This window comes from Homarus americanus, unplaced genomic scaffold, assembly GCF_018991925.1.
Source record: "Homarus americanus isolate GMGI-L3 unplaced genomic scaffold, GMGI_Hamer_2.0 scaffold52512, whole genome shotgun sequence".
Lineage (NCBI taxonomy): Eukaryota > Metazoa > Arthropoda > Malacostraca > Decapoda > Nephropidae > Homarus > Homarus americanus.
The window spans coordinates 2,301,114-2,323,278 of NW_024735442.1; the positions used below are offsets into that span (position 1 = coordinate 2,301,114).

The 22,165-nt window shown below is 47.4% G+C and overlaps 1 protein-coding gene across 1 annotated transcript; it reads left to right on the forward strand.

The window, feature by feature from the left end:
- Positions 1 to 15,449: 15,449 nt before the first annotated feature.
- On the forward strand, positions 15,450 to 15,875 carry LOC121870884 (early nodulin-75-like). Its single transcript, XM_042372856.1, has one exon. It carries the CDS (start codon positions 15,450 to 15,452, stop codon positions 15,873 to 15,875), a length of 426 nt encoding a protein of 141 aa, XP_042228790.1.
- Positions 15,876 to 22,165: the final 6,290 nt, after the last annotated feature.

Below are 22,165 nucleotides of genomic sequence, written 5' to 3' on the forward strand. Positions count from 1 at the left end.
AGCAACACTCAACAGGTAACAGGAAGAACAGTTAACGGGGTTCTTTCTTCTCCTTCCTCCTCCTCTATATTTCCTTTTATCTCGCCTCATTATCAATTCTCTTATGCCTCATCATCCCCCTTTATTTCTATCTTCTCTTCTTTGTCAAGTTTGTTTTTTAATCATCTTGTTTACATTTCAAATTCTTCATCCTTCCTCGTTTATTCTTTTGATTCTTTCCTTATACTTCTGCCTCCTCTTCGTCCTCTCCCTCCTCTTGTTATTCCACTTCTACCTCCACCTCTTCCTCCACTCCCCATCCACTCGCTTTCCTCACCTCCCTCGTCTAATCTCCCTCTTTCTCCCTTTCTCTTCTGTTCTTTCATATCCCCTTCCTCTTACTTCCTTTTCACCCATTCTTCTATTCCTTTCTCCCCATCCACTTATCTCCCCCCTTGTCTGCTTCTCTCTCTCCCCTCTCCTCTCCTCTCCCCCTCCCTTGTGTTGGCTGACTGAGAAAAAAATAAACTTTTCTATTTTCCTGTTGTTTAATCCTAAGGCGGAAAGCAGTAATTCCCTCCCCTATTCCTTTTCACCCCTCCTTCTCCTTTGTCCCTCCTTCTCCTTCCTCCCTCCTTCATCCTCCTCCTTCCCCCTCCTCCTTCCCCTCCCCCCTTCCCCCTCTCCCTCCTTCCCCTCCTCCTCCTTCCTCCCTCCTCCCTCCTTCCCCCCCTCCTCCCTCCTTCCTTCTCCCCCCTCCTCCCCCCCCCTCCTCCCCTCCTTCCTCTCCTTCCCCCTCACTCTCCTTCCTTCTCCCTCCTCCCTCCTTCCTCCCTCACTCCCTCCTCCCCTCCTTCCCTCCATCCTCCTCTTTCCCCTCCTCTCCTTCCTCCCCCTCCTCCTCCTCCCTTCCTCCCCTCCTTCCCCCCTCACTCCCTCCTTCCTTCCTCCCCTCCTCCCCTCCTTCCTCCCCTCCCTCCCCCTCCTCCCTCCTCCCTCCTTCCCCCCTCCTCCCTCTTCCCCCCTCCTCCCCTCCTTCCTCCCCTCACTCCCTCCTCCCCTTCCTCCCTCCTTCCCCCCCTCCCCCCTCCCCTTCTCCCTCCTTCCCCCCTCCCCCTCTCCCCTCCTCCCTCCTTCCCCCTCCCTCCTTCCCCCCCACTCCCTCGTGTCTTTAATATTTCTAAAGTATCCTTGGGTTTAGTCATCTCCGCCTGATTGTGCCATCCTCCTCTCCACCTGTTAGAGCTGTCGTGTTGAGTTCACCCTCAGGCTGTCTGGTGTTGTTTACCTTTATATGGCTGGTAGAAGGTCGGGGTCAGAGTGCCTACATGTTTTACTTGTGGGGTTTCCCAGATGTTGTTGAAGAGAGACCTTCCTTGACTGACGAACTGAGATAATCTTAGTCCTTCGCCCCTGGCCCGCCCACATGAAGAGTCACTTGTTTCCAATCTCAACTCGCGCGGCTCAGGTACTCTCTCTCTCTCTCTCTCTCTCTCTCTCTCTCTCAAAACACAGGATAGTCCAACTCACTCACTCTCAAAAAAAATAAATTTTCTATCTTCCATTCTATCTCTCAACCTAACGTTCTCACGCCCCAACGATATATATATATATATATATATATATATATATATATATATATATATAGGCATGATGTATATAGCCCTCGTATTTTCCTGTTCTAGGCTCCAATTTGGGGAGTTTTGCTTGTTAGGGGCCACGACACGTCCAGAACATGTTGGCCCGCGGTCACCTGAGGAAGGGGAGGGGGGTCAGGATGCTGCTATTCTCTCCCAGGCTTAAGATTTATCCCCCCTCACCCCCCTCCGTTAAGATGCTGGTGCTGCACTGAACCATGACTTTGGAGATTTTTTTTTTACAATAAGATGCGCGTCTCTCTCTCTCTCTCTCTCTCTCTCTCTCTCTCTCTCTCTCTCTCTCTCTCGCATGATGCTTTAGATTGTCATTAATCCTCGTCATTTTGTCGTAGTTTCAGTGATTTTTTCACGTAGTGTTTTTTATATTAATTAAAATACTACTTTGTTCTTATTAGGTCAGTGATTTATACAGGAATATTTCTTTTTTAATGGTGTGTGTGTGTGTTGTGTGTGTGTGTGTGTGTGTGTGTGTGTGTGTGTGTGTGTGTGTGTGTGTGTGTGTGTGTGTGTGTGTGTGTGTGTGTGTGTGTGTGTGTGTGTGTGTGTGTGTGTGTGTGTGTGTGTGTGTGTGTGTGTGTGTGTGTGTGTGTGTGTGTGTGTGTGTGTGTGTGTGTGTAATAATAATAATAATAATAATTAACGGTTTATTGAAAGAGCTTGGCAGCCAGAAGGCTGAAAATATACAGTTACATATTTGGGGAATGGGTTACGAATTACAAATAATATACAAGTAACATAAGTGATACAAATAAGACATATAATAACTAGATGGGGAAAAGCTCAAACTACAGTTCATTTCAACATAGTGACAGTGCAAGGAGTAGTGTTTACTGGGAGTGAATACACTGTTATTACATGTTATTGATAATTTTTACAATGGTTGGGACTGGGCTGTTCTTATAGCGATCAGTTCGTGCACGGGCTGGATGCGGTTGTGGTGTCGAACAGCAATTCTCGGACAGGGATCTCAGGTGGTAGTAGGGCCGGTGTCGGGATGGTGAAGCTTCTTACCAAATTTGCAGATGAGGTCGTGGTGATGGTCAGTGAGAGTCGAAAGGGTCAGTGTGTTGAGCGCTTCTTGATATGTGGAGTAGGAAGGGGAGAGAATAATCTTGCATGCCCTCTTTGCACTTTTTCTAGGTGTTTACGTTGTGTGGCATTTAGGAGGAAGACCAGGTGGGGGAGGCATAGGTGAGCTTGGGAAGTATGAATGTTGTAAACACTGAGGAGCTCGTGCAGGAACCGAGGACTTGAGTCGGCGGAGGAGGTGGAGACGGAAACTGGAGGATTTGACAACTTCACTGACGTGTGGTTTCCAATTTAGTTTGTTGTCTATGGTGACGCCGAGTAGCTTCGTGGAATCTACAACCTGGAGTGTGTTCGGACCTAGAGTAATGGAAGGAGGTGGGACAATGTCGGAGGAGAGGTTGATGTGCATAACCATGGTCTTGGTATGGTTGATGGTGACATGGTTGTTGGTGGCCCAGTTTTGGAGACTGTTCAATAAATCCTGAAGGGCGGTATAGTTGGGAGCAGAATTATTGACGCTGATCCCAATGGTGGAGTCGTCGACATATTTCAACGAGCAGGGTTTCTCTTAGACATCATTGATGAGCATAAGGAAGCAGAGTGGTCCCATCTTGGTGCCTTGGGGACGCCACAGGTGAGAGTGACTGAAAGGTGGAGACAGCCCCTCAGGAAGCGTACAACAGCGTCGTCACTGAGAGTCTGTAAGCCATGGTATAAGGAACTGTAAAGCCCGAAGGTCAATAGCTTTGTTGATGATTATATTGTGGTCGACTAGGTCCAGACGCTTTAGTGAAATCAATGAAGGCGACAGCTACAGACGTCTTTCGTTTCTCGAAGATGGGTATATGTAATCAGAAGCTGAGAAAGCTGACAAGACAGTGAGTGGTGGAGGAAGTTTTCATGTTGCCAAATTGCTGAGGGTCTACGACTCTTGCAATATCAGCATAAGCCCAGTCGAACACAAAACTTTCACAGATTAAGCTGGGTATTGGGGTGATTGCAATAGGTCGTAGCTGATTTAAGGATTGTGTGTGTGTGTGTGTGTGTGTGTGTAGGGCGGGAGGTTCTGGGTTGGTGTGAGTGTGTAGGTGGTTGGTGTGTGTGTGTGTTTATATGTGTACGCATGTGTGTTTATATGTGTACGCGTATGTGTTTATATGTGTACGCGTGTGTGTTTATATGTGTACGCGTGTGTGTTTATATGTGTACGCGTGTGTGTTTATATGTGTACGCGTATGTGTTTATATGTGTACGCGTGTGTGTTTATATGTGTACGCGTATGTGTTTATATGTGTACGCGTGTGTGTTTATATGTGTACGCGTGTGTGTTTATATGTGTACGCGTGTGTGTTTATATGTGTACGCGTGTGTGTTTGTACGTCTATAATAACCTATAATTTACTAATAATATATACGCGTTATAAAGAAGAGAGTGCCAGTGCCAAGTGAGGTGGATGGAGGTGTGGTGGGGGGTGCCAATAGTGCCATACTCAGTGCCGAACAAGGGTTAACCTCACCAGATTATAATAAGATCACTATAATGTCTTCTTGGGTTATAGGGGAACATATAACAAATACTGTTTATGTCTCACGCGTCGAAATACAATAAAAACACTGCTATAATTCTTCTGTGTAGAGATACGCGTATTTACCTTGTGTGTGTGTATAAGTATATTGACAGGTAAAGAGACAGAAAGCTGATTAGGAGTGACGGTGACAGGTAAGATGACAGAAAGCTTATTATGTTTGACGGGGACAGGTAAAGTGACAGAAAGCTGATTATTAGTAAGTGTGAGTAACAATAGACATAGAGAGGTATAAATAAAGTCTAGACGGATGAACATATACTAAAGTTATCAGTTGTTTTATTTACTGAAGATGTGACGTAGTTGTTATTGTAGTTGAGAGGATATTTGGCAAGTGTGTTGCGTTGTGTTGCGTTGTGTTGTGTTTATTTGTCTTATTGTTATTATTAGTAGTATTATTATCATTAAACACGAGGGTGAATAATAAATACACAATTAATGAAAACCTGACAATGCAAATCACTTATACTCTTGGATGCAAAATTAATATTCATCTTGCAAATCCGATCATCCACCAAATGCGGTACGACAACGTCTTCATCCGCCACAGCCGCCACCACAACACACTGCCAGGCGATCAATGGCCGAAATCAGTTATGTGTCTGGCTACAGCTTTAAGGTAATTTCACAGTATAATTTTCCAATAAACGGAGTATAAGTCTTATGAGCGTGGAAATATGGGAATCAGTCAGGTGTGCGAGACCCACTCCGTCACCCTCAGCCCCCGCTATTATGTTGATGAAGAGAGATCAATGGAGGTTTTACTCGGCCTGCCAGACGTAGGTACATTCTCCCTCTCTCTCTATCTCTCTCCCTGGCTCGTTAATTCTGAACGTCGGGGAGATAAGATCCTCCTGCACAGTACATTGATATCTACTTGTTATCTTCACCTTCAGGAGTAACTTAGTTTATATGCGTTATCGTTTGTTATATTTTTACACTATCAATTTCTCTTCTGTTCCTTCATGATATATATTTTCCTTTTAGTTAATCTCGTATCACATGACGCAATATCGTCTCCTCTATGTGATGCATTTTTTTTCAGCAGTTATCAGGTGAACGAGCACTTCATGCGATTAAACACAGAGTTACATCAACACTAAAATGTACAGTGTGTAATGCCTGGAACATAGATGACCGCCCAACACTATACTATCATGTTGGTAATTTGGGTTTACGATATCAGGACAATCTGCGTAAACTGCGTTGGATGTGGGCGTCAAGGTGTAAGCTAGCGGATATGTCGACATGTGTGTGTGGGAAGGTGGTAGAATCTGATCCCCTAAAACATACGCAACACCGTATTTCAAATCCTTTTATCTATGTTATTTACCACCAAAACACCAATAGATAATGATTGATAGTAGTAAACGATAATATTCTCTCGTCTCATTGGTTCTGCTGGTCGTGGCATCAAGATAGAAATGGTTTTATGAGTTTGTGAGATAACGTGTTCCTCTGGCCGCACCTGCACCCTTGTTCCTCACAGTTTAAATGAATTTCTGCTCTCTCTCCCACACCCTCCCTCTTCTCTCCTCTCCTCTCCCCCTTCCTTCCCTCCCTCCCTCCCTCCCACATTTTCCCATCGCTGCGTAAAACTAAGCTTGCCGAAATTTCTGTGTTGTGCACCTTGAACATACAGTAAATTCAACCATCCATTTCACCGCCTGTCGGATTCACTGCCTCCTTCTCTTCCTCTCACCTTTCCCCCTTATCCTTCCCCCTTCCCCCCTCTCCTTTTCCCCTCTCCCTTACCCCTTCCCCTTTCCCCTTTTCCCTCTCAGCACCCTCGACACACTAATGGCAGCCGAGTAAACCTTTCCATTTAGCGCATTTTCTGTGGCCCTTCCTCCCTCCTCCCCCCTCCCTCCTCCCCTCCCTTCCCCTGAACACTCTGGTCAAGCTTGGCCTTTTGCTGCTTCCGCTCCATTAACAACCAAACCCTATTTAGGTTTTTTATTTCATCTTCCTCGACAGAGATACTTTTTAATTGTCGTGTTTACCTGTTCATCACTCTCTCTCTCTCTCTCTCTCTCTCTCTCTCTCTCTCTCTCTCTCTCTCTCTCTCTCTCTCTCTCTCTCTCTGTCTCTTTCTAATAATCTAAACCGTAATTCTCTTTTAATTCTAGATGGTGATTCACCTTATAACCTGACCAAGGATGATAATAGGAGCTGAGCGATACACACACACACACACACCTGAAGGATCGACAAACCAGGTGTTATGGGCACAAGACAGTCGTACACAGGAGACAGGTGTGGAGGAGGAGGTGGAGGAAGAAGATGATGTCACCAGGTGTAAGGTTAGAAGGAATAAGGGTTGTTATGACACACACACACACACACACACACACACACACACACACACACTCGGCCTCACCTGTCTTAAGGAATATAATGACTGGTTGCAGGTAACATATAACTAATTACCGCATGACATAGAAATATAAATCATGATAAAAAGGAATAAGCAAAGACAGGAATAAACAATGGTGAGTGTATGAAGATAACTGAAGTGTATTGAGATAGCGGAAGTGTTAATAGTCACCCCTGATCGTTTCTCCTTGATGGAATGTAAGTAAAAATATAGCGGTTTTAGGGGAAAATTTAGCAGGTTTATGGGAAAATATAGCGGTTTTATGGGAAAATATAGCAGTTTATGGGTAAATATAGCGGTTTTATGGGAAAATATAGCGGTTTTATGGGAAATATAGCAGGTTTATGGGAAAATATAGCGGTTTTAGGGAAAAATATAGCAGGTTTTAGGGGAAAATATAGCAGGTTTATGGGAAAATATAGCGGTTTTAGGAGAAAATATGGCAGGTCTTTGGGGAAAATATGGCAGGTATAGGGGGAATAGAGCTGTTTTAGGGGAAAAAATTAGACAATATCTCCATCTTATGTGAGAGAGACGGACAGACAGACACAGACAGACTGACTGACTGGCGGTGTGGTTTTAGACTAGGAACAACACCGACGGATCTGATTCCCCTCCCTCGGGATAACCTGTCGGGGAGTCTTGGGTAAGGAAATAAGCCAAGACTATATAATATTATTTTAAGGAAAAGTATTTATATTTAGGATGAAAGATGAACGTGTTTTTTTGTTTATTTGGAAGAGTTACACATGTGTTTATTTGGAACGCTTGAAGATTGAACACCCTTATGTCTAACCTAACCTAACCTAACCTAACCTAACCTAACCTAACCTAACCTAACCTAACCTAATAACCCCAGGTATATACTGTTGTTGGAGAATTTTTTATAGACCATCCTTCTTTCCTTTTTTCATGCCTTCTTTCATTCCTTCCATCCTTCCATCCTTCCTTCCTTCCTTCCTTCCTTCCTTCCTTCCTTCCTTCCTTCCTTCTCCTTCCTTCCTTCCTTCCTTCCCTCCCTCCCTCTCCTTCCTTCCTTCCTTCCTTCCTTCCTTCCTTCCCTCCTTCCTTTCTTCCCTCTCCTTCCTTCCTTCCTTCCTTCAGTCTTGTTGTCCCTCGCCCACATACCAGTGATAACTCTAAGGTCTCTCCCACCCATGTTTAAATACACACACACACACACACACACACACACACACACACACACACGGGATTATAAAGTGTTAAATAATCAATATCAATGACAGGAAATAATTAATGAAATTCTTGTCGCGTTTACGTAGTTAATAACAAATATTTAAATATTAGTCACTATGAATATTAATGCTTGTATTGGCAGCTGGGAACGTGTGTCTGTCTGTCTCATGTGTGTGTGTGTGTGTGCGTGTGTGTGTGCTTTCTCTCTCTCTCTCTCTCTCTCTCTCTCTCTCTCTCTCTCTCTCTCTCTCTAAAGATCCCGCTTAATTTTGTGCCAAGCTGAAAATTGGTTGATTCTCCTGAGTGACCTTATTTCTCCCCTCCTAAAGCCTCAAGGTGCTCGCTGTCTATCTCTCTGTCTGTCTGTCTCTGTCTTCGTTTATCTGCCCGTCTGTTTACTTGTCTGTCTTTTTTCTGTCAATTCATCTGTCTGTTAATTTTTATGATTGTGTTAATTTGTTAAGGCCAATAATAATACAACCCCCCTAATTCACCCTTAATTGTCTGTCTGTCTGTCTGTCTGTCTGTCTGTCTGTGATTTCCTCTTTCTCTATCCACAAGTTACAGTCACCCTGGGTCCACCTCCTGTCTCCCAGTCAGTGTTCCCATTTACTCGAGAAGACACAGTCAGTGGCAGTCAAGATAGGATGAAATTAACTGGGCAATCGACCGTGATGAGAAATTTTTGAAGCTTGAAATTGACTGGCTAATCCTTTAAGCTGGGGTTATTAATATCGGGCACGCTTAGAAATGAATTGCGAATCTTCCAAGCTGGGGATTATGGAGACTGGTCAAGCTTATTATTAACTGGCTAATCCGTCAAGCTGATGATGATCATTATGTGTAACTGATGTAGGATATGTTCTTCCATTGGCTAATATATCAAGCTGGGAACTAATTGAAATTGATCAAGCTTAATTAGATGTGGAAAATTTAACTTGTGATTCAATGACATTATGAACCTGTGAGTAATAGAGTGAGTTAATGAGGCAAATGTGAGTGAGTGAGTGAGTGAGAAAGATGAGTAGATGAAGTGAATGAGTGGGTGAAGCAGTTATTGAGGCGAGTGAGGCGAGTGAGGTGAGTGAGTGTGAAGGGGAGAGGAGGAAGGAGACTGGCCGAATTAATCTCTGTATTTACCGTCAACGATGGGGGGGGGAGGAGGAGGAGGAAGAGGCGGTGGTGAGGAAGGAGAGTAGGAGGTGAGGGAACAGGAGGAGGAGAGGGAGGGGAGACGCACACACACACACACACGTGAAAGGCACCAAGTCCTGCCGTCACCAGGCAATCTGGTTGATTGACCGACCACGCTTCTGTGTGTGTGTGTGTGTGTGAGGAATCTATTATGTATGTATGTATGTATGTATGTATGTATGTATGTATGTATGTATGTATGTATGTATGTATGTATGAAAGAGAGTCTGGTTTATATAATGTGTGTGTGTGTGTGAGTGTGTGTGTGTGTGTGTGTTCCCTACATGTATGGACACAGCACTACCAACAGTTTACTTAACGCGATTGACTTCCCCAACCCCCCCCCTCCCCCCTACTTCTGTATGAGGGGGGGGAGGACAGGGGGCGTGAGGAAGAGGAAGGGAGGAGTAAATAAAAGAGAGAGGGAGAAAAGAAAGGAGAAGAGGTTGAAGCATAATGATTATAACAGTAAAAATAATGATGATGATGATGATGACAGCAAAAATGTATGTTAATTGGAATGAGGAAGGGATATAGATTGTTCCTTCATTTATCGTCATTCATTCATTCCTTTATCAGCGTCATTCCTATGATGTCTTTTGTTCACCATACATAACCTTTATTAATATGCTACCGTTTTTCATTTTTCCCACCAACCTAATAATAATAATGAAAATAAAATATTAATACTAATAATTCCCACCACATTACAATACCCGTAACTTGAGCCGCCACAGTCAATCATTTTCCAGTAACGAGATAAGTTCATTTTACTAACGAGACGCCTGACAATACTCCACACACACCAGCCAATTATTCTCATATTGGCAACAGTGAAACACGCGTCTCTGCGTTGCCGTCATCAACTCGTTCCTCAGTGAAATTCGCATCATGTAAATTTGTGAACGTTCCTCAGTTCTCGGGCCTTTTATAATCACCAGAATCCTGTGATATAATGGAGTGGGTGGAGGGTAAGGAGGGGTATGGTGGAGGGCAAGGAGGGGTATGGTGGAGGGCAGGGAGAGGTATGGTGGAGGGCAGGGAGGGGTATGGTGGAAGGCAGGGAGGGGTATGGTGGAGGGCAGGGAGGGGTATGGTGGAGGGCAGGGAGGGGTATGGTGGAGGGTAGGGAGAGGTATAGTGGAGGGAGGTTGTTAGATAGAGGGAAGGTTGGGATGAAGGGGAGGGGATACAGTGTGGAGGGAACATTTAATGAAGAGGGAAGGCGGTATGAACATGAAGGATAGGGAGAGAGGGACGTAGGGACAAAAGGTACTCTCCACACCCTACCCTCTCCCTACCCTCCTTGTTCCCTCCATACCCTCCCCTTCCCTCCGCACCCTCATTCCCTCCCTTCCCTCCATCTTCACTACACACCTTCTCTACAGAGTTCTCTCATAAGTTGTCATCGTTGTTGGTCTCCAGTGTATTACTCTCGACCTTGTTACACGCTTAAAGACTTCCGTTGTTAAAGCGCAGTAATAACATTATAACCACAACAATTCTTTACACCGGCCGACCAAGCCTTCCCTCCTTTCCCCCCAACCCTCCCTTTCCCCCCTACCCTACCTTTCCCCTCCCTACACCATCCATCAACCCCTCACCCTCCCCTAACCTCCCCCTTCCCCTCCCCTCCCACTGGGCCCCCGACCTGTGCTACCAACTTTAATAAAACTCTGAACTAACAGACGTTTTGATGTATGGCCAGCAGGGGGTCACCTCGGTCATACGCCAGCCTCTGTCTCGCCTTTTATTTGGTGTTTACCCATGGCGAGCACCGCTGTGTTAGCCATTTGTCTGACGCGCCCCCCCCCCTCCCTAACTCCCATTCTTCTATAAATTCGTGTTATTGAAAACTGTCGGATAGAAAAAGTAATAAAAAAATTGAAATAACTTTACGCTTCAGTGACCAACAATTTGATCTATCGGTGGGTGGTTAGATAGTCGTTGTTGCTGTTGTTGATTTTTTTTATTGTTTTTTGTTTTGTTTTTTGGGTAGTATTTGTTGCTCTTGTGTCCGTTTTCTTTGATGTCGTTTTGTAGTTTATTTTGGTTAGTCCGCCGTGTGAGGGTGAACTATTGCAGATCACTGTGGTCCTCTCTCTCTCTCTCTCTCTCTCTCTCTCTCTCTCTCTCTCCCTTTCTCTCCTCTCCCTTCATCCTTCCATTCCTCTCATTTCACTTTCAATCCTCCTTCCCTCCCTCTTTCTTATCTCCTATTCCTTCTCTCGCTACTCCTGTTTTGTCTTCCCTCCTTTTCGCACTTCACCTCTATCCCTTTTACCCTTCACCCTTGTCCCTATTCTCCCCCTTTCTCCCCCTGCCCCTCACCCTTTACCACCTCTCCATCGCCTCATCTCCTTCTCTATCCCTCACCTACACCTCCTCTCCCCCTCCATACCTCTCCCACACTTTCTCTCCCCTCTATCCCTCACCTCATCGCCCCTCATCTCCCATCTAGAGGGAGTTGGAGCAGCGTCTTGCAGCCTGGGGCCCGAGTCCATTAGTTCACCAAGGGAGGGAGGGAATGAGGGAGGGGGGGTAGGGGGTAAGGAGGGGAGGGAGGGTCGGAGGGGGGAGGGTTAGAAGGTGATTGGAGGGGAGATTCTGAATCGCTGACTGACCCTCCTCTCTCCTCCCCTCCCCTACATACAACATCTTAGTGATTTACTTGACGATATTGGAACCTTGTCGTCGAGGGGATTAAAGTTAGGTTAGGTTAGTTTACTTTGGGTTAGGTTAGGTTGGGTTAAGTTAGGTTAGTTTACTCTAGTTAAGTTAGGTTAATTTGGGTTGGGTTAGGTTAAATTAGGTTAGATTAGGATTTCTTAGGTTAGATTAGTTTGGGTTAGATTAGTTTATTTTGGTTAGGTTAGGTTAAATTGGGTTGAGCTGAGTTAGGTTTGTTTATGTTGATTAAGTTAATAAATATCTCGGGCTAATACAATGATCCGTTATTTTTTTCTATTCGTATCGGCCCTGTCTCACTTATTCTTCTCCTCGCCTCGCCCTCCTTGCCTCGCCTTACCCTCGCCTCGCCCTCCTTGCCTCGCCCTCTTCCTCTCGTCCTCCTCCTTGCCTCGCCCTCCTTACTTCGCCTCCTTACTCGCCTTCCTTACCTCGCCCTCCTCACCTCGCCCTCCTTACCTCGCCCTCCTTATCTCCTCTCCTTACCTCGTCCTCCTCCTTGCCTCACTTCCTCCTCCTTGCCTCGCCCTCCTTCCGCCTCCACCTCGCCCTCCTTACCTCCCCTCCTTATCTCCTCTCCCTCCTTGCCTCGCCCTCCCTTACCTCACCCTCCTCTTACCTCGCCCTCTTACCTCGCCCTCCTTACCTCGCCCTCCTTACCTCAATCTCCTCGCCTCATTCTGCTCCTCGCCTCCTCTCCTCCTCGCCTCACTCTCCTCCTCGCCTCCTCTGCTCCTCGCCTCCACTCTCCTCCTCGCCTCCTCTCCTCCTCGCCTCACTCTGCTCCTCGCCTCACTCTCCTCCTCGCCTCCTCTGTTCCTCGCCTCCCTCCTCACCTCCTCTGCTTCTCGCCTCCTCTCCTTCCCTCACCCTCGTCCTTACCTACCACCTTCCCCTATTCACCTCCCTGACGTCTTTCTGTCTCAGCCCCCTCTCCCTTCCATGCCACACCCCCCTCCTCTCCTCTTCCCTCCTTGCCCACCCACCTCTTTGCCCACATCCCCTCATTACCACCACCTGCACCTCTTTACCCACACCCTCTTTGCCACCCCCTCCTCATTACCACACTTGCACCTCCTCCCCCCTCTTCCATGCCACACCCCACCCCCCTTGCCTCACCCCTCCCTCCTTCCACACCCCCCACCTCCTTGCACACCCCTCCTCCTTGACCCACCCCTCTTACCCTCCTCTCACCCCTCCCCCTCAGCCTGCTTGTGATGCTGGTTAACCTGGTGTGGGCGCCATAAAGGTGAGTTTCAGGTCCCCTGGTTGGAAGTTTAGGTGATCTAGTGAGTAATTCAGGGGAGGTTAGTGGCCTTGTTACCCGACGGTGCCTCAGTGGTTAGGTGGGGGAGGTTAGGTGGGTGGGGGAGATGAGGTGAAGTAGGGGGTGAGGTAGAGTAGGGGGATTTGATAGGTGGGGGATGGGGTAGGTGGAGTAGTATGGTGAAGCAGGTGGGGAGGAGAGGATGGGGGAGGTTAAGTGGGTGGGGATTTGAGTTGAGGTAGGTTGGGGAGGTGGGGGAGGTGAGATAGGTGGGGGAAAGGTTAGATAGATGGGAGGAGGTGGGGTGGATGGGGGAGTTGACCTAGATGGAGTGGGGGGGGTGAGGTAGGCTTGGAAGATGAGGTAAGTTAGGGGAGGTAAGATAGGGAACTGCAAAGTAAAGAGATGATGAAGGAAATAGTGAGGTAAGTAAAAGAGGAGGTAAGATAATTAAGATATGTACTGTATGTAGGTAAGATAGGTCGGTAAGGTTGACAGGAAGAAACTTTACACAAGGAGGAGTACAAAGGTATGTCGTTTATAGTAATATAAACAGGCACTAGAATCACTGTATCGTATAAGGTCTGTGTTCCTGATGTAGAGGTCCTTCACTTCCCTTCATTGGGCCCTTTCATCTTTACCCTCTCCCTCTCCTCTCCCCTGCTTTCCCTCTTCCCTCCCCTCCTCTCCCCTCCCCTCCCCTCCTCTCCCTCTAAGGATGACGTCGTTCACTCGGCCCTGGGGACGAACAAGGGGTAGTCCATAATGGCCCAAACTAAAAAAAAAAAATCTTTATTCACCATTTATCCCAACCTGGTGACCTCCCTAGTGAGTATGGGTGAGTGGGCGTGGGTTGGGGAAGTGGGCGTGGGCTGAGGAATGGGTATGGGTTTGGGATGGGGAAGTGCTTGTGGGCTGGTGGAGTGTTTGTGAGCTGGGGGTGTGGGTATGGGCTAGGGAAGTGGGTATGGGCTGGGGAAGTGGGTATGGGCTGGGGAAGTTGGTATGGGCTGGGGAAGTGGGTGTGGGTTGGGGCTGGGGAGAGTGGGCGTAGGCTGGGGGAGTTATTATTGGTTGGGGAGTGAGGTTGGGCTCGGAGAGGGGATGGTCATTTAGGGAGTGGTGGGGAGGGAACGTGAGTGGAGGAAGGGGATAGGTTTGAGGTTGTGTGTAGGATGATAGTAGGGGAGGTGGGGTGTAAGAGTGAGTTAGAGGTCAAGGTGAGGGAGGGTGTCTGAGGAGAGGGTCAGGTTGGGAGAGACACGTGAGGGGAGGGAAGTTATTTTGAAAGAGGGGAGAGAGAGTGAGAGGAGAAGGTAGAGTGTGAAGTACGGCGGATGATGACTGAAAGATTGTGATAAACACACACACACACACACACACACACACACACTTTTTCTCCCTCTCTCTCTCACACACAATACAATGACTATCATATTCTGTTTATACCGGGCGCTGTTACATCAGACTGGATGTGGCTGACATGTGTTTTAGCCTGAGGGGGGCGCGGATAGGCGTGGGAAGGGCGTGGTGTGCCAGGCCGCACTCAGCCAGCGCCGCGCCTGTTACCTGGCTATCTGAGGAGAGGTAAAACTGTTTTAGTGGGCAATACATCCTGTTTTAGGAGGCCGACTTGGGGATCACTGGAGCCCCCTGGCCCCTTCTGAGACGTCTCACGCGGGGGGGGGGAGGAGGTTAAGTCCGATGTCAGGGAAGACTTCAGGGCTTGAGGCGGTGATGAAGGTACACATCCTAGCTCTCAGGGCATAAGGGCTGGGAAGAATTACAGTAATATTAAATTGGTTATGAGACAACATAAATCTGTCTTGTTATCTAAATGAAATTCCAGTGATGATCAAAGTATTGCATGTTCTTCAGTAGTGTCTCCACACTGCTTAATATTCCAGACCTGCACCAGCCAGTCACTGTAAAGGCTGTCAGCATCTTACGCCATCTCAGTGAATGTGAACTTCTACCAAGAATCTATCACTTATTTCACAAGTCATCTCCACGACACGTAAATTGCCCCACAAGTATTAATGTTTTCGAATTTATACAAAAGAAATAAATGTTTGTGGGTTCCCTCAAGAGCCCATCAGTGATCTCAAACTTGAGCAGACAGCCACTAATGAGGCAGAACTCCCCGAGGACCCATTAACGATTCAGGACGTCTGGGTGAATCGCTAAATGTGGGTGGAATGTATCGATGATTCAGTACTCCTCCAGGGGGCAGAGAGAGAGAGAGAGAGAGAGAGTCGAGTAGAAAAGAGAAAGTGACGAAAATGAATGACAGATGCTTCAAGGCTTATAGATTGGTCGCTTATACTCCAGTGCAGTAAAGAATATTTTATGGTAATTAATAATTAATCTATGAGTTACTAAGAATTTTTGACGGGAGAAAATATGAGTCAAAGAGTAAAGTTCATATACTGTACGAACGAGCAGGAAGTGACAATCGACAGTAACACGGCGAAATGAACACAGTTACCTCGCGAACACAGGCCCCCCGCAGGCTGGGCCCCGCGAACACAGGCCCCCCCCACAGGTACGGGCCCCAGGCACAGGCCCCCCACCGAACAGGCCCCCCCGCAGACACCCCCCCAAAACACAGGCCCCCCGCAAGCTTGGGCCCCCCGCAGACACAGGCCCCCCACGAACACAGGCCCCCGCGAACACAGGCCCCCATGAGCCCACAGGCCCCCCCCACGAACACACCAGGCCCCCCGCGAACACAGGCCCCCCCGCAGACACAGGCCCCCCGCAAACCTGGGCCCCCGCCTGAACACAGGCCCCAGACGCAGAGCCCCCACGAACCCTGGGCCCCCCAGAACACAGGCCCCAGACACAGGCCCTCTCTGCGAATCTGGGGCCCCCGCGAACACAAGCACCCCGCAGGCTAAACACCCGCGAACACAAGCACCCACGAACACAAAGCACCGCAACAGTAACAGAGACTCAGAAGAAGCTATTTAATTGGATATGACGGTTAAGGCGCCGTAGACACTGTTGTAGCTTAATGGCACCGGATAGTGAGCTAAAGAGGCCATTGAAATAGCGCCAGGATTGATCTTTTAAAAGCTCCTCGTACCGACAGCCTGGTGAAGGAGCAGCGGTGGTTGGTGCTGGTGACTAAATGCTGATGATTGGTAGGAGAGGGCGTGCAGGTACCTGTTGATTGGTCGGAGTGAGAACCAGGGTATCTGTTGATTGGTCGGAGTGAGAATCAGGGTATCTGTTGATTGGTCGGAGTGAGAATCAGGGGTGTCTGTTGATTGGTCAGGTGAAGTCAGTAATTTAATTGGTTGGAGTGAGAATCATACTAGCTGTTAATTGGTTGGAACATGCGTGTTAATTTCACCTACGTATAACTATTTAATACGCCAAAGGTAGAGCCTCTGTTTATACCGCACTGTAAGCTTAACTATACACCCAACACACACACACACACACACACACCTCTCTGTCCAATCAATGTTCTCTGGTGTTTTTTCTCTTGCTTGTTTATCTGATTATAATTCTTGTTTTTATCTGTTGATACTCAGTTAGCTGTTCATGACTTCAGCTGAGACGTGCTTCACCCTCCTCCCTCCCTCGCCTCCTCCCTCCTCCTCCCTCCCTCCACTCCCTCCCTCCTCCTCCCTCCCTCCCCTCCCTCCTCTCTCTTCCCTCCTCCTCCCTCCCTCCCCTCCCTCCCTCCTCCCTCCCTCCTCCTCCCTCCCTCTCTCTTCCCTCCTTGACAGCCTAAAAACACTTCCTTGAAACTTTCAATCCCTCAATTCGCCTACCCTTCATCCCTCCACCCACTCACCCATCCTCCACCCCACTCACCCATCCCTCACCCCTCCTTCCCATCCTTCCACCACTCACCCATCCCCCAACCCTCACCCCATCCTCCCACCCTCACCTCCCCAACCATCCACCATCCCCACCCTCACCCATCCCCACCTCACCCATCCCCCACCCACTCACCCCATCCTCCCACCCACTCACCACCCACTCCTTACTCACCATCCTCCCACCCACTCACCCATCCCCCACCCTCATCCATCCTCCCACCCTCACCCATCCTCCCACCCACTCACCCCTCCCCCCCACCCAGTCACCATCCACCCCACCCACTCCCCATCCCCCACCCACTCACCCATCCTCCTCCTCACCATCCTCCCTCACTCACCCATCCCCCACAATCCCCATCCACCGTCACCCCATGTCACCTCACCCCCCCACTCCAATCTCCCCAACCCCCAACAAAGAGAACACTTGTCAGTATCACGAGACACACAGGTGATTCAGAGCCCATTATTTGTGAGGAGCCAATTCATCTACTTCTCCCAAAGCGACACATTAGGCAGAGTGCTTCCCCTCCTCCCCCCTCCATCTCCCTTTTTTCTGCCTTTCCCCCTTTCCCTTACCTCTCCCTACTCTTTCCCCCTCATCTATCTCTCCCTATCTTCCCCTCCTCCTTCTCCCTCCTCCTCCTGTCCCTCCTCCCTCCTGCCCATCAACCCTATCCTCTTCCCCTCCTCCTGCCTCCCCCCTCTCCCCCTCTCTACCCCATGGTAGTTCCGCAAAGCCTTTTATGCATATTAACCGCTTAAAACAGATGACTTTCGCTTTGTGGGGAAATTTTTGATCGAGAAAATTGAGCACTTGTGGGTTACTATCGTCTGATGGAGAGAGAGAGAGAGAGAGGTTACAAAAGATATGCAGCGGAAATAGACATAGACAGTAGGAAAGACATAATAGTGACAGACAGACAGACATAACCTAAAAAACTTGTATGCCATCTGCAATACCGTACTACATTACATACACACCACCATACATATACACACACACACACACACACCACCATACATATACACACACACACCACCATACATATACACACACACACACCACATACATATACACACACACCACCATACATACACACACACACACACACACCACCATACATATACACACACACACCACCATACATATACACACACACACCACATAAATACATATACACACACACACACACACACACACACATATAAACACATATACACACATATACACACACACCACCATACATATACACACACACACCACCATACATATACACACACACACCACCATACACATACACACACACACACCACCATACATATACACACACACACCACCATACATATACACACACACACACACACCACCATACATATACACACACACACACCACCATACATATACACACACACACACACACCATACATATACACACACACACACCACCATACATATACACACACACACACACACCACCATACATATGAAGATATACACACACACACCACCATACATATATATACACACACACACACCACCATACATATACACACACCACCACACACCACCGCCACACACCACCACCACACACACACACCACCACCACACACCACCACACACACCACCACCACACACACCACCACACCACCCACCACACACACACCACACACCACCACACACCACCACCACACACACACACCACCACTCCTTAGGCACTCGACACCCAGGACGGCAATGAATTTTCAATAGCATATGTAAATAATACGTTAGAATAATCCACTTTAAAAGGTTTCCTCACTCCTACCATCCCCTCTCTTCTTCCCTCTCTTCCTCCTCCTTCCCCTCATTCCTCCTCCCTTCCCCTCACTTCCTCCTCCCTTCCCCTCACTTCCTCCTCCTTCCCTCTTCCTCCTCCTTCCGCTCTCTTCCTCCTCCCTTCCCCCTTCTTCCTCCTCCATCCCCTCTTCCTCCTCATCCCCTCTTCCTCCTCCATCCCTCTTCCTCCTCCTTCCGGTCTCTCAGTCTTCCCTCCTTGTTTTCATTTTTTTTTTCTCGTTCAATAACAAGACACACAGACAGACAATTGTTCACTTCTCTTCAGTCTGGAGAGAATATACGCATCCAACCACGGTCTCTCCAAATCAGGTGAGTCTGGCGTCACCTGGACTTCCGTAGTTGTCTTATATATATATATCAACAACAATATATATATATATATATATATATATATATATATATATATATATATATATATATATATATATATATGTTCCGGATTTATACGTATTTAGACTCTGAGTTTGATTTTTGTTTCTTAGATCAGAGGTGTATACACACACACACACACACACACACACACACATTTTTTGAGGAAGGGGGTATCTTAGAAACCTGCTGATGTAACTACGACAATCACCCACTGATTATTTATACCAGTCAGTGATTATTAAAGGGGTCGTACAACTCCCTACACACGTCCTCAACACCAAGCAGACGAGGTAGCAACAAGCAGAGAGAGAGAGAGAGAGAGAGAGAGAGAGAGAGAGAGAGAGAGTCTCTGTTTTATACCATCAGACAGACAGACAGACAGGAGTGAAGAGGGTGAAGGTGAAGAACGGAAGACCTGTATGGAGTCTCCCTTATACAGTATATATTATCCTCCAGTCACCTGAGGTAGTAACAAGCAGTAAAAGGTAAACTGAACTCCCCTGTGTATACCGTCATGTGAACAAGGGGGAGGGAGGGAGGTGGGATGAAGAGGGACAGGGGAGAGGGAGGGAGGTGGAGGTAGGGTGAAGGGAAGGGACTATCCGGGTCTCCCCACATCCATATGCATCCACCATTGTCCCGGCGGCGCAAAAATGGACAGGAATATTAAACAGGGATGAGCGAGGATCAAGGGCTCAACTCTCGCTCACGCGGTCCCCAACACACACACACACACACACACACAGGGTAGGGCAGTCCCTCTTAACAACGACAACAATTCCAGTAAGTCAAATAACAAGCGCGTAAGGGAAGGTTATGTTGTGTAGTTGTAATAATACCATCGTTAACGGCTACCACAACACACCAACAGTAAGGTAGAAGGAATAGCAACAACAGCTCAGTAATTATAACAATAACAAGAACACACACGACACCAGCAGCAGCAATAACAACAACAACACAGCTGCAACAACACGGCAGCAGCAGTAACAACAACATGGCAGTAGCAACAACAACACGGCAGCAACAGCAATAACAACAACACGGAAGCAGCAACAACAACAACACGGCAGCAGCAACAACAACAACACGGCAGCAGCAACAACAACAACAACACGGCAGCAGCAACAACAACAACACGGCAGCAGCAACAACAACAACAACACGGCAGCAGCAACAACAAACAACAACACGGCAGCAGCAACAACAACAACACGGCAGCAGCAACAACAACAACACGGCAGCAGCAGCAACAACAACACGGCAGCAGCAAAAAAAAAAAAAAGTGCAACACGTCACAACAACTGCGAGTCTTTTGATAATGCTTTCAAAAATATTAATGTACGAGTCGTTCTGAACCCGGAAGAAATTTGCTTTTATTTACATATGTGAGTTCAAGAACTCTTCAAAATCCGGAACTGTTTTATGGGAGTTTTTTGTGAATCCGGATTTGTTTTTATATATTTATTTATTTTTATGGTTACGTTGTGAGCTCTTTGAGAATCAGAATTCTATTACCAGTTCCTTCCCTCCCTCCCTTCCTTCCTCTTCTCCCCACCTCCCCAGTACTCCTTCCCTCTTCTCCCTACCTCCCCACTTCTCTTCTCTCTCTCTTCTCCCCACTTCTCTTTCCTTCTTCTCCCCACCTCCTCACTTCTTCTTCCCTCTTTTCCCTACTTCTCTCCACTTCCCCACTTCTCCTTCCCTCTTCTCCTCACCTCCCCACTCCTCTCTTCCTCTTCTCCCCACTCCTCTCTTCCTCGTCTCCCCACTTCCCCACTTCCAGCTCCCCAAAAGAACGAAGAAACAGGGGTTTTTTTTTCCCCTGAAGTGTGGTGGATGTCCGACACGACAGGCTCGGAAATAATTCATGATTATTGTGAAAACGTCATTCGTCTTCAGACACAAGTGAGGGCAGGGAAGAATTATTCATATCCGGCACTTGTTAACTGAAAATGACACGACCATAACAGTTAGAGAACGAAAGGAGACTGAGAATTTGAGTGTATGAGAGAGAAACCTAGAGAGAGAGAAGGGGGGAGAAAATAAAGAACGGAATAAAGAAATTGAGATAGATTTTAGTATATGGTGCCATGAAATAGTTAACGAACGAGAGAGTGATTGTGTGGGTATGCGAGACAGACAGGCAGACCAAAAAATAGAGTAAGAGAAGAACATTTAGCAAAATAAAATGCCATTATGTACAACAAGATTAGCCATTAGTCTTACCTCTATAGCATCAGACATCTCCTAACTCGCGAGACAACACAAATCACACCAGCCTGAACTAGGTCGACGCGACGTCCAACATTAATGCAAATTTAAGATTTAGAGTTCGAATGCGGGAAATTAGGATGTAGAGGTGAACGACCCCAGGCTCATGTGTCGTCCCCTTATGTGTGTGTGTGTGTGTTTGTTTGTCTTTGTGCACAAGGATCATTATGGCATCAAGTCTCACTAATTAACTAAGATTTCCTATAAGTGATCCAGTAGTATATAGTTCCTAGTGAGAGTGTCCTTTATTAGTCAGTGTTAGTACAGGAGGACACTGTAGCACCCGGATAAAACCTGTCACGTTTGATAAGGTGACACTGGATAACACCCATCTCACCTCCGACCCGCGGACTGAACCCAGGATGCGGCGTTAGAGACAAGCTCGCTACGGCTAGATAGATTGCATGTAATTCAATTCAATTTCAATTGTTTATTCCTTGATAGAGGAAGCGGGATCCTAGTGCTGTCACTAGGTACCCCTGTACAATGACACCAGAAGCATCTGGCAAGTGTGACATGAATTAGTATTAATTCCTTGCCAGCTTCCACAGATAAATAGTTGAACGTTTCATATAAAGCAAGTACAAAATACATACAGTCCGCGACGCTAAAGTAACGAGAAGTTTGTGTTGATGTACTGCAGTGTGTGTGTGGTGGGGAGGAACCTTACAGGAGGCGATGAAAGGTTGCTACACAAATCTCGTGCATATTGTACCGGCAGTGGACGAGAGGAGGGTGGTGTGGCAGGGACGTGAGGAGGGTGGTGTGGCAGGGATGTGAGGAGGGTGGTGTGGCAAGGGATGGTAGGATAAGTGGTGTGGCAGGGGATGGTGGGAGAAGGAGGAGGAGGAGGATTGGTGTGGCAGGGACG